Source organism: Fukomys damarensis, unplaced genomic scaffold (assembly GCF_012274545.1).
Source record: "Fukomys damarensis isolate Sample0158 unplaced genomic scaffold, DMR_v1.0_HiC HiC_scaffold_23, whole genome shotgun sequence".
In the NCBI taxonomy this organism is placed as follows: Eukaryota; Metazoa; Chordata; class Mammalia; order Rodentia; family Bathyergidae; genus Fukomys; species Fukomys damarensis.
The window spans coordinates 46865861-46879985 of NW_022900935.1; the positions used below are offsets into that span (position 1 = coordinate 46865861).

General features: G+C 45.5%; 2 protein-coding genes across 2 annotated transcripts in view; one reads left to right on the forward strand and one right to left on the reverse strand.

Annotated features, from left to right (window-relative positions):
- Window positions 1-13937, reverse strand: Atpaf2 (ATP synthase mitochondrial F1 complex assembly factor 2). Its single transcript, XM_010637427.3, has 8 exons — window positions 13610-13937; window positions 7794-7838; window positions 7425-7570; window positions 5644-5741; window positions 3818-3898; window positions 2987-3099; window positions 2453-2568; window positions 1-402 (listed from the first exon to the last, which is right to left on the reverse strand). The coding sequence occupies exons 1-8, from the start codon at window positions 13740-13742 to the stop codon at window positions 265-267; spliced, it is 870 nt and encodes a 289-aa protein (XP_010635729.1). The 5' UTR covers window positions 13743-13937; the 3' UTR covers window positions 1-264.
- Window positions 13892-14125, forward strand: part of Gid4 (GID complex subunit 4 homolog) — a 27068-nt gene continuing 26834 nt past the window's right edge. The window contains exon 1 of the mRNA XM_010637527.2: window positions 13892-14074. Coding sequence (XP_010635829.1) covers window positions 13892-14074 — 183 coding nt within the window. The remainder of the gene's footprint in view (window positions 14075-14125) is intronic.

A 14125-nucleotide genomic window follows, 5' to 3' on the forward strand; every position in this document is an offset into this window, starting at 1 on the left:
TGTACAACTCATCCCCTTCATTGGATGATGGCCATGCCGGGGGCACCTGGGTTGGAATCAAACTGACCTCCAGACAGCCAACTGTATATCAGGGGCACCTTAGGGAAATGCTATACAAGGCCAAGCCCTGCAGGTCAGAGGAGGTCCACAGTCACAGGCTGGGGCAGCTCTGCACGCAGATAAGCCCCACAGACCAGGAAAGCCCTAGGGCAAGGTAGCTGTGGCTGTACAAGATCCATCCAGCTGGCATGTGCAGCCCAGGCTTCATTCCTGCAGGAGCTTGTGCTTGACTGAGGTATTCTCTGAGCAGAGGTGGACAAAGAGGGTGCCAGCAGCGGTGCGGGCCCGCAGCTCCTGTAGCTCATAGTCATGGGCCCATTCGATGTTGCCCCACTTCTGGATCTGAGGAGGGGACGAAACAAGTTAGCTGCAGGGAGGGCCAGGGATGTAGTTCAGTGGCACTACACCTGCCTCACAAGTGCAAGGTCCTGAGTTCGATCTCTGGTACAGAAGGGAGAAAAAAAAAAAATACTGCTTGGAAAGTGCTGGGCTAGTTGTTGACTAGAGCCACACTCCACTCCCAGTGCTAGACTAAAAGAACTAAGCTTGAATCTTGCCAACACCGGTGAGATACACAGGTGTTGGGTGTGGGGCCCAGGTGGCTAGAACAGGCACCTGTGCTCTGAAGGTTGGCTGGTCTGTGAGGAGTGTGTCCGGGCCCTACTACTATGTACACTGGGGACCAAAACTACTCATGTGTTCAGTGAGTATCATGTGAACAATGAGTATCATGAGACTCATGTGGCTTCCCTCATCTCATATTTTGAACAAAGTATCTAGCATGGAGTGGCTTGTAAACTGCCATCCTCTGAGCTGTATCTGCAGGTGGGCTGCAAGTGCTCTCCCCATATGAGTAAAATAAATAAGCAGGGGCACATATGACTTCTAACGCCTGGGGGAAGAGCAGTAGTACAGAGGCCTCTGCTTTGCATGCTGGGGCAGGCTGCAGTCTCTCTCCAGGACTCTGAAAAGAAGGAGGAACCCTCTAGCCACACTGTGGCTATTGGGACATCAGTGCAACTCCAACCTGACCCTGCTGGCTCCTCCCCAGCGGGGGCCCAGAGGCTCGGCCTGGCTGCCCCTGCACACCCAGGAACTCAGAATTTACCATGCTACACAGCTATCTGCATTTGTTACAGCTCAGTGTCAGTATGCACAACTATAATATGTCAGCTGGAGGATGTTTTCACCTTCAGTTCATACCATCACATCCATAATCCAGGATCCTTACTTTGGGCAGGATCAAAGCCAGAGTGCAGAGGATGACAGCTTGGCTTGAGTCCCACAGTTAAAAGCAGAGTCCAGACCAAAAGCCAGATTTCCTGGCTTCCTACCAGGTCTGACACTCCCATGAGTTATCCCCTTCCCACGAAATTGGTTCTGACATCTAGAGACTGACCAGCCTCCTCTGCTATACAGAAATAAGTTTTCTTTTCCCCTGGCATTTTTCTGAATAGAAGACTAAACGTTCTAAAAAGCCCCCCCCCCACTAGGAATCAAATAATAATAGCAGCAATTAACCTTCTGGGTTTAGAGGAATAACATCAACAACAAAAAAGACTGTAAGCACTGCCATCATTTTCGGAGTTAAAAAATGCAAACAACAGTTTTTTAATTCTGAGCCCTCCAAATCAAAACGTGTACAAACAGCAGCTACTCCCATGCTCTGCCAGCCAGATGAAATGTCAGGATTTGAGTGTGCGGCTGACTTAAGAGAAGAAGCAGGTCTTCTGTCATTTCAGCAGGGCCTGTTCTGCAACTTATCAGGACCAAATGCTCTTTATCTGCTCACAAACCTTCAAGTGCAGAGTGGGGACTGACGGCCTTAGACCTAGACTCCCCAGACCTGGCTTCAAACTCCACCTGGAATATCTGCCAGAGGTATTACCTAGTGCCCTAGTTTCCCCCTATGTAAAATGAGGATGAACCCAGCCCCTACCTAATCAGGTTGTAGAGGTAAGGGGTTGAGGGGAGCAGTGCTAAGTACCTTTCTTAACTTTATTTTTTTTAATTGGTGCTGGGGATAGAACTAGGGCCTCATGCATATAAGGCAAGTGCTCTATCCCTAACTACATTCCTACCCACAATTTAACTTTAAAAAAAATTTATGGCATTGCTGAGGATGGAACCCCAGCACGGTAAACAAGTAGTGTACCCCTTACCTACATCCTCAGCCCTGAAACTTCTACTGATCTTTAATTTTGTAACTTTTTTTTTTTTTTCTTTTTTGGTACCAGGGATCGAACTAAGAACCTTGCGCTTGCAAGGCATGCAGCAGAACCACTGAGCTAAATCCCTGGCCCAATTTTCGTTTCTGCATTTGTATATAAACATAATAAAGACCAAATTTACATAAACAGATTTCAGATAGGTTGGCTGCACCCCACCTCACCTGGTACTCCTCCTCCAAGCGTGATAGCAGCACAGCCTGCTCCACTGTTAGGCGCAGGTCAATTAGCCCTAAAGTCAGCACCATGGATTTGAGCTGGGCCACCACAAACTCGATCCCTGTGGAGACACAAACCAAGTCAGGATCTGAGTCAGGAGCTGCTACAACCTCATAGAAGAGTGAGGGGGCAAAGACCCCAGGATAGGGAGATAGTCCCAGGGGCCACCTGGAATTTGATCTTACTCTTTTGCAAGAGCACTCTGGCTTTCCTTGGGGATGAGCTGCCTCTGCCTTTTCCTGTGTAGGCACATGACCTGAACCTGGTCAATCACAGCATCCCCTCAAACCTCTGCCCACTGATTGGTTCACAGATGTACTGGGCCAGGTCAGTGAGATAAGTGTGATCTTGAGACTTGTGCTGAAGAGGACAAATACAACTTTCTGCTGGAAGGGTGTGAGCCTACAGTGCTGACTGTAAGGGTTGGCATCAAAGCCAGCCAGTTTTCATGCTCACAGCCCCCCAGGCCCAATGTGTACCTTGTAGAGCCCACATATTGTAAGATGCCAGGTGGCTGACAAGCACCTCCTGAGTCTTGGCGGGGATGCTGGGTCCCATTATGCTGGTGGAGGAGCCGATCTCCACACCATATCTGAAAGGAAGAGGCTTGTACATGTCCAAAGAACACTCATTTTTGAGCATGAGTGTGCCCTTCAGGGCATGTGCCAAAGGGGCTAGTCTTGGGGACTCTGGAAGCAAATACCATTCAGGTCAGTGGTCTCTTGATCTAATTTTCTAGCCTCCAAAAACATATCCAGAGGAGCAAGAAACTGTCCTCAATGAGTTTCTAAAGGAGCTCCATTGTATGTAACTGCTTGAAATGCTGTCACTTCCTTGCAACCTCTATCAAAAGCATGGAAAACCTGCCTTTTAAATCTTTTAAGAGTTTTTCCCATATGAGTCCATAAAATATTTATTCTAAATATTATTTTCTTTAGAAAGTTTATATGTTCCCTATGCCACTCAATCACTTTTTTCAAATATATAAAGCATTGGTTTTTGGTCTTTGGTCTCTGGGATATGAGCTGGCTTTGAGAAAAGATACATGTTAAAAAATAAGCATAACTAGGGGTTTTGGGTGTGGCTTAATGATATACTCTATCATTGGCTAGCATGGTCAAGGTTCCCTCCTTAGCACTGTAATAACTATATAAAACACATACATCACGAGGCAAAAATAATTGTTGTAGTTTTTTTACTCAAAATATGGCTAGCTAAGGGCTGTAAGTGTCCAATGTGACCCCTTGGCCCTAGGACACTGCTCAATACCAGCCCCACCCAATGTTTTCTTGCAGGACTGTATATCTTACCTCTTCTCGGCCCATTCTATGATTGGGTCCCACTCATTCTTTTGAAGTTCCACTAATGTCTCTGGTTCTTCTACCCTGTAGCTAATTCATGGTAAAAAATCACATTTATTAATAAAATAGTACAATTCTTTGATTCGGTGATAGAAAAGGAAAAACACAATGGGCAACGGCAAAAACTTTCTCACCACCCCCAGTCTTGTCCCCTGGTTCTCAAAGTACGGTTCTGAGGCGAGTGGCACGGGTCTCACCTGGAAACTTAACCAAGGCACATTCTCAGACCACATTCCACACCTACAGGAATCAGATCCTCTGGGGGCGGGGCCTGGCCATCTGAGTTTTAACAAACCTTAAGAAGTGACTAATAGCGTGACCTTTCAAACCACTGTCCTGCAGGGCATAGCAGCTACACCTATAACCCCAGCACTTGGGAGGAGAATTGCTGTAAATTAAGGCAGGAAGATTACTACAAATTTAAGGCCAGCCTGGATTACACAGTGAGACCAGAGCCAGCCTGAACTACATAACAACGTCCGGTCTCAAAAAAACAAAAAACAAACAACAACAAAAAACAACTCCCCCCAAAACTAACCACTGTCCTAAATGCCCCCAAACATTTGACAGGTCAAAATTTATAGCATTAGCTGGGCGTGGTGGCGCATGCCTGTAATCCCAGCACTCGGGAGGCTGAGGCAGGAAGATCGCTGTGAGTTCGAGACCAGCCTGGGCTACATAGTTCCAGGTCAGTCTCAACTACATAGTGAGACCCTGTCTCAAAAAAAAAAAACAAAAAAACAAAAAAACAAAATTTATAGCATTATGTTAGTGCCATTCAAAAGTAGATGGAATGTAATAACCACATCCTGGAATCCACACCCATTGGATGTGAATGCTGGGCCAGAAACTCAATAATGGCTTCTCTGCCCTCATCCGTTCCAAAACATGTTCTTGGCTACAGAGCCTCTTTACCCTGAAGGAGCCTACCTACCTCTTGACTCAGATGTCTGACTTGAGGGGGCCAATCTAGAGGCCAGGATATGCTATTTTATTCCTTCTACATGATCCAAAACCCAGGGAGAAGAGGAGGGAGGAGCTCTGGCATCCTGATCTTCCAGCTTTTTTCCCTGGTGGTCTGATTTCCATCATTTCCTGTCAAGATCCTTGCATCGTTTTCAAGAAGCCCTTTTGTACCTGAACTAGATTGAATGGGTTTCTGTTCCCTGCAAGTAAGTTATCCCTAGCATAAATGGAGTAGGCTTTCTGACAGGAGGCTCAAAATCAGCACCATGGGTGATTCCTTTCCAGAGCACCTATGCCAGTTTCTTGTGTCATCTTATCCCTGAGATTAGGGTCAGAAGGTACAGGGCTGCCTAACCACTGCAGTTGCTTCTTCAATGTTCCTTCAATATCACTAATCAATTAGCCAAAGGTCACAGACCCAAGGGGAGAATTCAGAGTAGAAAGAAGCCAGCCCCTAACTACCACCATCTGTAACTGAGAACATGCCAGAAGTCAGGGTCAGAGGCCCTTCTGGGGGTTGGCTGGTCCTGTAGTCCAGGTGTCTCAAAAAGCTATATACATCTCCACCCAAGCCTGCCCCAGCCCGCCCCCACCTACAGAGTACAATGTGCTTTGGGAGCCTGAGAAGGCCTCCTCCCAGGGACTGGAACATCAAGGTGCCAATATCAAGGAGGCTGCCTTCCCTACCTTCTGAGGTCACAGGAGTAGGCCTGCCTCTCCTCCCACTAAGCACTCTCTGGGTGAGTGAGGCCAAATACCCCAAGGGACACACTCTGTCCAAGGGGACTACTTATCTAAATGTCAATTACCAGATGGTGTCAGTGTCCAGAAACTTCACAGCTGCCCGGATCAGCTGATCCTTGCTGCGCTGAGTTGGGTTGTCCAAGGATGTGTTACACAATGTGGTCTGAATCAAAGGCAGAAAGCACTTTGTCACTACCTGCTGGGCTCAGCCAAAAGCCCTCCTTTCTTTGAGGGTACTGCATCTGCATACAGTTACAGGCCAGGAACCAGACAGCACACAGAAGCCTGGATCCACAGCCTGGCTCTGAAAATGCCATGGCTGAGCATTTGTGAATGCCCCTGGGACTCAGGGTACTCTCTCAGTATCCTGGGTGAGTGAATGTCCCCAAAGTCTCATGCTTTTTATACCAAGCTCTGCTGTGTCTCAGTTAATCCTCACAACACCACTCTGGAGCAGGCACCATTATTCCTGTTTTCAGAGATGTGGAAACTGAGGTCCCAGAGAGGTCAAAAATATCCACTAACACAGTTAAGATAAGCAGCACTCGTGGAACTCAAACCTGACTGCAGTTTTACCATTGGCTCCCTTAACAGTTTAGAAAGCAAGAAAACAAGTCATCCCAACTGGGATCAAGATTATGTTTCTTGATTTGCCTTGTCAATAATAGGCTTCTTTGGTTACTCTATTAGTTTCTAGCCCTCATCATTCTAATTTTATCAGATAGTTCAGGAGTATGCAGGAGTAGGCAGTGCCTCAGCAGGCTGTGAAATTGTGGGAAGCTGCTTGGGTCTATGGGTCAAGGGTGAGCACAGCAATGACCATGATGAGAGCAACTAGTTCCTACGTTGACTGAGAACTCATCTTGTGCCCGTGTCAAGGGCTTTCTGTGTGTTTTCTCAGCTAATCCTGACTACAACTTCATCAGGTGGGAACTGTTCATCATTCATCTTTTATATATGGGACATGGACCTGAGAACGGGTAGCAACTTGCTCAAGGCCATAGTGTAGAGGCTGTAGAGCAGTGATGGCGAAACTTTTAGAGACTGAGTGCCCAAACTGCAACCTAAAACCCACTCATTTATCATAAAGTACCAACACCACAATTAAACCTGAATACTGAGGTTTTAGAAAAAACAACTGTTATGGGATGCACAGCTTACTGGGACAACTTAGCTCGAGTGCTGACATAGAGGGATCTGCATGGCTACTGCAGTACACATGACAGAGGTTTGCTTCCACTGCTGTATAGTCTGAACCTGAAGAATCTGGCTGACCCTTTCACCCTATTCTGCTCCCTAGTGCCCCAGTGAGCCACCTGCATATGAATGGGGCTACTCTACAGAGTCTTCCTCACCTTATCCATCTGGCTCCTAGGCTCCTTCATTCAACCAATATTTATGGAGCACCATCTAAACTTTCTTCTAGGGCTGGTGAGTAAAACAGACACAGCCCCTGCCCTTCTATTGCTCACCAGGCAGCAGAAGAGACCGACAATAAATGAACAAACATAAAACAGACCATTACCAATGTCTAAGTGTGGATGAAACAAATGACCAGCTGCTGTAATTGAAAATAAGAGAGCTGGGAAGTCAGCAAAGGTGACATATGTCCTGAGACCAGGAACTAGTCACCTCACACAAGCAAAGGGAATTGCTGTTGGCTAGGCTAGACAAGGAAGAAACTTGGCCCATTCAATGACTGAGAGCTGTTAAGTGTGACAGGAGCCTACCTACCTACCCCTCTCCCAGCCTTGTCACGATTTGGAAGAGTCAAAATTTTTTCCAGGTGGCCTAGAAAGCCTCTGGCAGGTATCAGAATGTAAGTCTTCAGTATGAATTTGTTTACCAAGTGCATCGTGTAGAACTTGATGGTATCATGCTGGGAGTCCCATTCAGTGGCCACTGCGATGGCTAGGGCCTCACTGGGGACAGTAAAGAGCTTGGCTTGAGGAGTTTTCAGCTTCCTGTGGTCCAGGTTTATCTCAAAGCCACCTTGAAAGATCAAATGAAAAACTTTCAGGGATTGTAAAGTAGAATCGAATGACCATTCCTATATTTAGCCTCTTGAATTGGTGCAGACAAAGACAACCAAGTACCTTATAGAAACATCTGACAAAAGCGCAAAGGATAATCCCACCACTGAACTGGCTGGACATGAAAAATGCTTCCAACCATTCACCAAAAAAAAGGAAAAAGAAAAGTTTCAGACACTCACCTTCACCCTGAGTGATGCTAACATTCTGATAAAACCTCTTCCTTTCTGTAAGAAAAATTTTCAGAAAGGCAGTTTAAAATAATGCCAAGAGGACTTGGGGCGACAAGACCAGCTTGTGTCATGGCTGCTAATGCTAATTGACTGGCTTGATTTTCCTACCACCCATTCCAGGTCTGCCCTACTCTACAGTAATCAACAGCTTCTGATTAAAGCTAGAGGAGGGGGCCTCCACTCTCCAAGGATGAGGGAGGAACATGCTGATCATGCGTCACCCAGTCTCCAAGCCCAAGGGCAAATCTGATCAGGAGCTTCCAGAGCTACAGACTATGTGACCTGACAGATTTCTTACATCCTCTGCTTTAACATCTAGGCACACTACCCCCCGACCCTGCCCCATCCTGTACTGCCCTCAGGCCAGCACAACGAGTCGAATTTCAGGCATGACTGATGCCTCAAAGAAGAGACAAGTGGGAAACCAGTGTTCATGTGCATGTGTGGGATGCGTAGGTAGAAAACAAATCTCCCCAGAGAGCTTCCTAACCTCTCCAACTAATTAACCAAATTAACCAGCTTGCTTATGCAGTCAACTCTAAACATTTCTTTCAAGAAGGGGGAAAATCCCTAGCTCTTTTTTATTTTGAGAAAAGGTCTCACTAAGTCACTAAAGTTGGCTAAGCTAGGCTTGAATATGTGATCTGCCTGCTTCAACCTTTGAGTACTGAGATTATAGGCACGTGCCACCACAACCAGCTCAAACATACTATTTTTATGTTTCCTGTATCATATCAGTTCCTTCCATAAATCTCATTTGCTATAATTAATGCTTAAACACAAAGGGCTCAAAATTGTATTTCTATTTATACTTACAAAACTAAGGCCCAAATTATTTTCCTGAAAAACTATTTGTACGCCTACTATATATCAGGTACTATTCTAAAGACTTGGAATATAATAGTAAATAAAATCCCTGGTACAGGGGCTGGGGATTTAGCTCAGTGGTTCCGTTACCTGCCTTGCAAGTGCAACAGCCTGAGTTCAAACCCCAGTACAAAAAAAAAAAAAAAAAAAAAAAAAAACCAAAAAAAAATCCCTGGTGCTAGGGGGAGGAGGGAGCCAGGAGAGGAGGTTTGCAGGAAGTGGCACAGAGAATTGCTTGTTTCTGTATATGGACTGAAGCACCTTCACAGGGAAAAGGGACCTAAAAGATATTCTCTCTCTTTTTTTTTGTTTTTGTACTGGAGATCGAACTCAGGACCTTGTGCTTGCGAGACAGGTGGCAGCACCACTGAGCTAAATTCCTGACCCTAAAGGATATTCATTTTCCACATGACACTTTTCATATGGGAAGGTTTTTAAAGTTGTGCTCTGCTTATCTAGCCTGTTCTCTTATGACAAACTATTTAAATACAATACTTTTTACATATATGAGCCCCTCACACACACCCATACTAGGGATTGAACTCAGGGCCACATATGTTCTAGGCATGTGCTCTACCACTGAGCTATATATCTTCTGCACTTTTTAAAAATTTTGAGACAGGTTCTCTCTAAATTGTCCAAGCTGTGCTTAAACCTGTGATCCTCCTTCCTCAGTCTTCCAAGCAGCTGGGATTACAGGTGGGCACTACCACACCCAGCTCTGTCCCAGTCTCTATGGACCAGTGAGTGATCTTTCTACCAGTCACAATTTCTAGGCTAGCCTTTTCTGTAGTTTTCAAAAATCCTCAAGAACTACACCTCCCAGTATGCATCAAGAAGAGGAAGTGTTGGGAGCTGTACAACACCTTTATCTTTTAAAACAGTGCCATCTGGTGGGCCTTAAACCTTAAAGCAAAAATTCTAATGTTAGGTATCCCTCCATCTGTAATCCTGGAGCAGCTTGGAACAACTGTTTTCAGGTACCAAAATCCTTTAGTCCAAATATATAAATAACTCCTTAAGCTCAATAAGAAGAGAAACAATCCAATTTAAAATGGTCAAGCCTGGCATGGTGGTACACCCCGGTAATCCCAGCCCTCGGGAGGCTGAGGCAGGAGGATTACTATGAGTTCGAGACCAGCCTGGGCTACAGAGTGAGTTCCAGGTCAGTCTCGACTACATAGTGAGACCCTGTCTCAAAAAATAAACAAACAAAGAAACAAATAAAATGGTCAAAAGATCTGAGTAGACGTTTCAAAGAAAATATACAAATGGGAAATAAGTACATGAAAAATGTACAATAGCATTCATCATCACAATGAGCATGTATGAAAATTCCACAATGAAACCAAATATTTTGTAAAATATGTACGAATAAAATATATTTTAAACACACACAAGCCATGCATGATGGCGCACGTCTGTAATCCCAGCACTTAGGAGGCTGAGGCAGGAGTATTGCTGTGAGTTCGAGACCAGCCTGGGCTACATAGTGAGTTCCAGGTCAGTCTTAACTACATAGTGAGACCCTGTCTCAAAAAACCAAAATAAATAAATAAATACACACACATAATCATAAACAAAAATTCTGCCCAAATTTGCACGGCCTGTGGATAATAAGAAACAGAAATGTTAACAATCTTTAAAAAAACCCAAAACAATGAGATACCACTTTATATCCTTTAGTATAGTTATAATAAGACAGACGAAAGGCCCGAGATGTAGATCAGGGACTTGCACCTGCCTGGCAAGCATGAGGCCCTGAGTACAATTCCTGGTACTAAAAAGAAAAAAAAAACAAACCAACAAATGATAACAAGTGTTGGTAAGGACGTAAAAAAATTGGAACCCTAACACTGTTTGTGGAGATGTAAAATGGTACAACCACTGTGGAAGTCTGGCAGATCCTCAAAAAATTCAGAACTGTTACTATTTGATGCAACAATTCTACTCAGGTATAGACACCCAAGGGAAATAAAAGTATAAAAGCGCCCACAAAAATTTATACACAAATATTTCCAGGAGGATTATTCGTAGTAACCAAGGCAGAAACAACCCACATGTCCATGTCCATCAATGGATGGGTAAGTAAAATGTGGTGTATCCATACAAGATGTTATTCAGCAATAAAAAAGAATGGAATACCAATTTATGGTACAAGAACAAACAGAAGGACCAGGGACTTAGCTCAGTGGTTCTGCCACCTGCCTGGCAAGCTCAAGGACCTGAGTTTGATCCCCAGTACCAAAAAAAACAAAAACAAAAACAACAAAACAAAACAAACAATAGAAACATGCTAAGTTAAAAAAGTCACTTAAAAAGATTATGAAATGTCCCAAACAGGGAAATGTAGTAGGAAAGAAAACAAATAGGAGTTGCCTAGGAATGGAGAGATGAAAGGGGTAAGGGCAGATGACAACTAAAAAGTACAAATTTCTTTTGGGCATGATAAAATGTTCTACACTTGATTGTGGTACTGATTGCACAACTCTGTAAATACACACACAAAAAAATGCCAAATTTACACTAAGTGAGTGTACTATATGATAAGTAAATTATAATTCAATAAAACTGTTTCAAAAATCCTGGCCAGGGCTGTGGGTATAACTCAGCAGTAGAACACTTGCTAGCATGAGTGAGGCCATGTTCAATCTCCAGAAACACACACACACACACACACACACACACACGCGCACACAGATACACACAGCCAGATGCTGTGTCACGTACCTATAATCCCAGCTACCGGGGAGGCAGACCACAAGTTCAAGGCCAGACTGGGCAAAAAGTCTTAAAATTTTTCTTCTGGACAAATGTGTACATATACTATTTTCCAAATTGCTCTTCATCTAGAGTAGGGGTTATTAAAGTGTCTGCTGAGCCAGTCAATACGTCAGGCTGTGTGAACCAAAAGTTTTCTGTTCCAACTACTCAACTCTGCCAGTAGTCACAGAGAACACATAAATGAATGAGTATGGCTATGTTCCCATAAAAAAAGAGGTGGCAAGCTGGACCTCTGGTCTCTGGACTATACAATCTTCCTCGGGCAATATCACCACCCTATGAAAAACAAGGACAGTGATGCTTCTGAGGTGACAGAGACTCAGACAATGTCTTATACAGATGATAAACAACTTATAAATGGTAGAGATAAGACTTCTAGCCTTGACTCTGGGAGCCTGCATTCAGCCAATATGTTGCTTCATCTGGGCTGCTCCCCAAGCAGTCAACAGGATACCTGACAAGATGGTACAGAGCTTTAGGGCCACAACAGCCTCGCATAGGTCTCCTTCCTGTGCCATCTTCTCCTCCAACACCTCAATATAGCATGGCCATTCTTTTTTTTTTCTTTTTTTTTTTTTTTTTTTTTTTTTTTTTTTTTTTTTTGGTTTTTTGAGACAGGGTCTCACTATGTAGTTGAGACTGACCTGGAACTCACTATGTTGCCCAGGCTGGTCTCGAACTCACAGCGATCCTCCTCCTGCCTCAGCCTCCCAAGTGTTGGGATTACAGGTGTGAGCCACCACGCTCAGCAAGCATGGCCATTCTTAAGGGGCCAAGTTCAACCAGTTTGCCAGTAAAAGCCTATCAAGAGGGATCCGCTTAGATTTAATCTTCCACTACTCTAAAGACACACAAAAATCTCACAACTGGTTAAGGTCTTTACAGAGCACAAGGTCTGATGTAGGTATCCATTCCTCACTTTGCTTCATTCCTACACACGTTCCTAGAGCCTAAAGTATAAACTACAAGTCTGTTGTGCACAGGAAAAGAATTTGGTAGATCAAGTGCTACTAGATGGAAGGCAAATATTCACTCATCTACGTTAACCCTTTGCTTTTGCCAAGTTGGTGAATTTCTTAATATGTCCCTTTTGTTGGTACTATGTCTCCCCAGTATATCTCCTTCCTTCATCCTTGCCTCCTACCTTGTTCATCTGAGATGAGATCACACCAAGTTGCTCAGGCTGGCCTCAAACTCCAGGGCTCAAATGATATTCCCACCTCCCACTTTGGATGCTTTTTTGTGTTCTTACAGATCTCTTTGAAATTCCTTTATTATAGTATGTATTATTGTAAATTATTGTTTGGCCAACATAATGTAACCTTTTGCATTCGCCAGTGAATATTATTCAGGTAGGGACCATATCAATCTTTTTTGGGAGGGGAGATACTGGGGATCGAACTCAGGCCCTTGTGCTTGCGAGGCAGGCGGCAGAATCACTGAGCCAAATCCCTGGCCCTGGACCATACCAATCTTGAAGGCCACTGCACCTCTTGTCCCCAGCACAGAAAAACTGTGCCAGGAAAGTGTCACTACTCTTTCATTAATTGAAGTGAGTCACTCATTCTTACCCCAAAGTCTCTCTCCAGCACTACCATTTCTGAAGCCTCATTAGACTCAGAGGTAGACAAAGGAGGCATGGTATCACCTGCCACTCAGGAAAGAAGGCTCCAGAGACGGCAAGAGTTGTGGTAGGGCATTAAAAGAGGGCTTGGAAACCAGCAGAGAAAGTGCATGGTGTGGGAATTAAGGCCTCCTCACTCTGTGCCAGGTCTTGAGCTGGGTACTGGAGACACAAAGCAGTAAGAGGCAGTGCAGCCTTTGCTCTCTGCTCGGTGACCTTGGAAGTTCTAATCGAGAGCCCAAATTTCTCCTTATAGAAGAAAGCTACAGGCTTTTAGAAAAGCTGCACGGGCCAAACGCCACTGCGCCCTAACTTCGCAGAGTCCCCTCGGGTCGATCCTTCCTTGTCTGAGTTTCACTTCACCATCTATAACGGGCCTCTATAAGGCCTGAATAACTTCATGGGCCTAAGCACTCATCCACTCCAAACTGCACGGCCGAAACCCACAGCTCTAGCCGTTGGTCAAAAAGTTAGTAAGTCCTGGCCTCACCTGCCGGGGGCGCGTAGGTCCGGGCAGGAGTCTGGGGGACTAGGCCCAGCCTCGCGGAAGCGGTAGGGTCACCCGGGCACCACTTTAGGAGGCGGCGCTCCCAGTCCCGCAGCCGAAGGCACCTCCTCCACATCGCTCCCAAGGACCTGGGAGCGCACGCAGTGAGACCCCAGCTCCCGAAACTCTAGAGTGAAAGGATCCCCAAGTAGCACGCTCGAGCTATACGGAAACCTCCCAGAGCTTCTGCAGAGCCCTCATACGCCTCTGGACGCCGCCATCTTCATGTCACCTACGGCGCGCCGTCGTCGCCGCGCACCCAGCACACAGCCCCAGTCAATCAGCATCACAAATGTGCCTCGCCCCGCCCCTCCACGCCGCTCTCGGGAAGAAGACTACAAGTTCCAGAGGGCTTCTCTAGCGCCCCGCCACGAGTTTTCTCCACCCGCCAATAGGCGGAAGCGCCGCGTGAAACGGCTCCCGCCCCCACCCCGGCGCACCCGAGCCAATCGGAAGGGG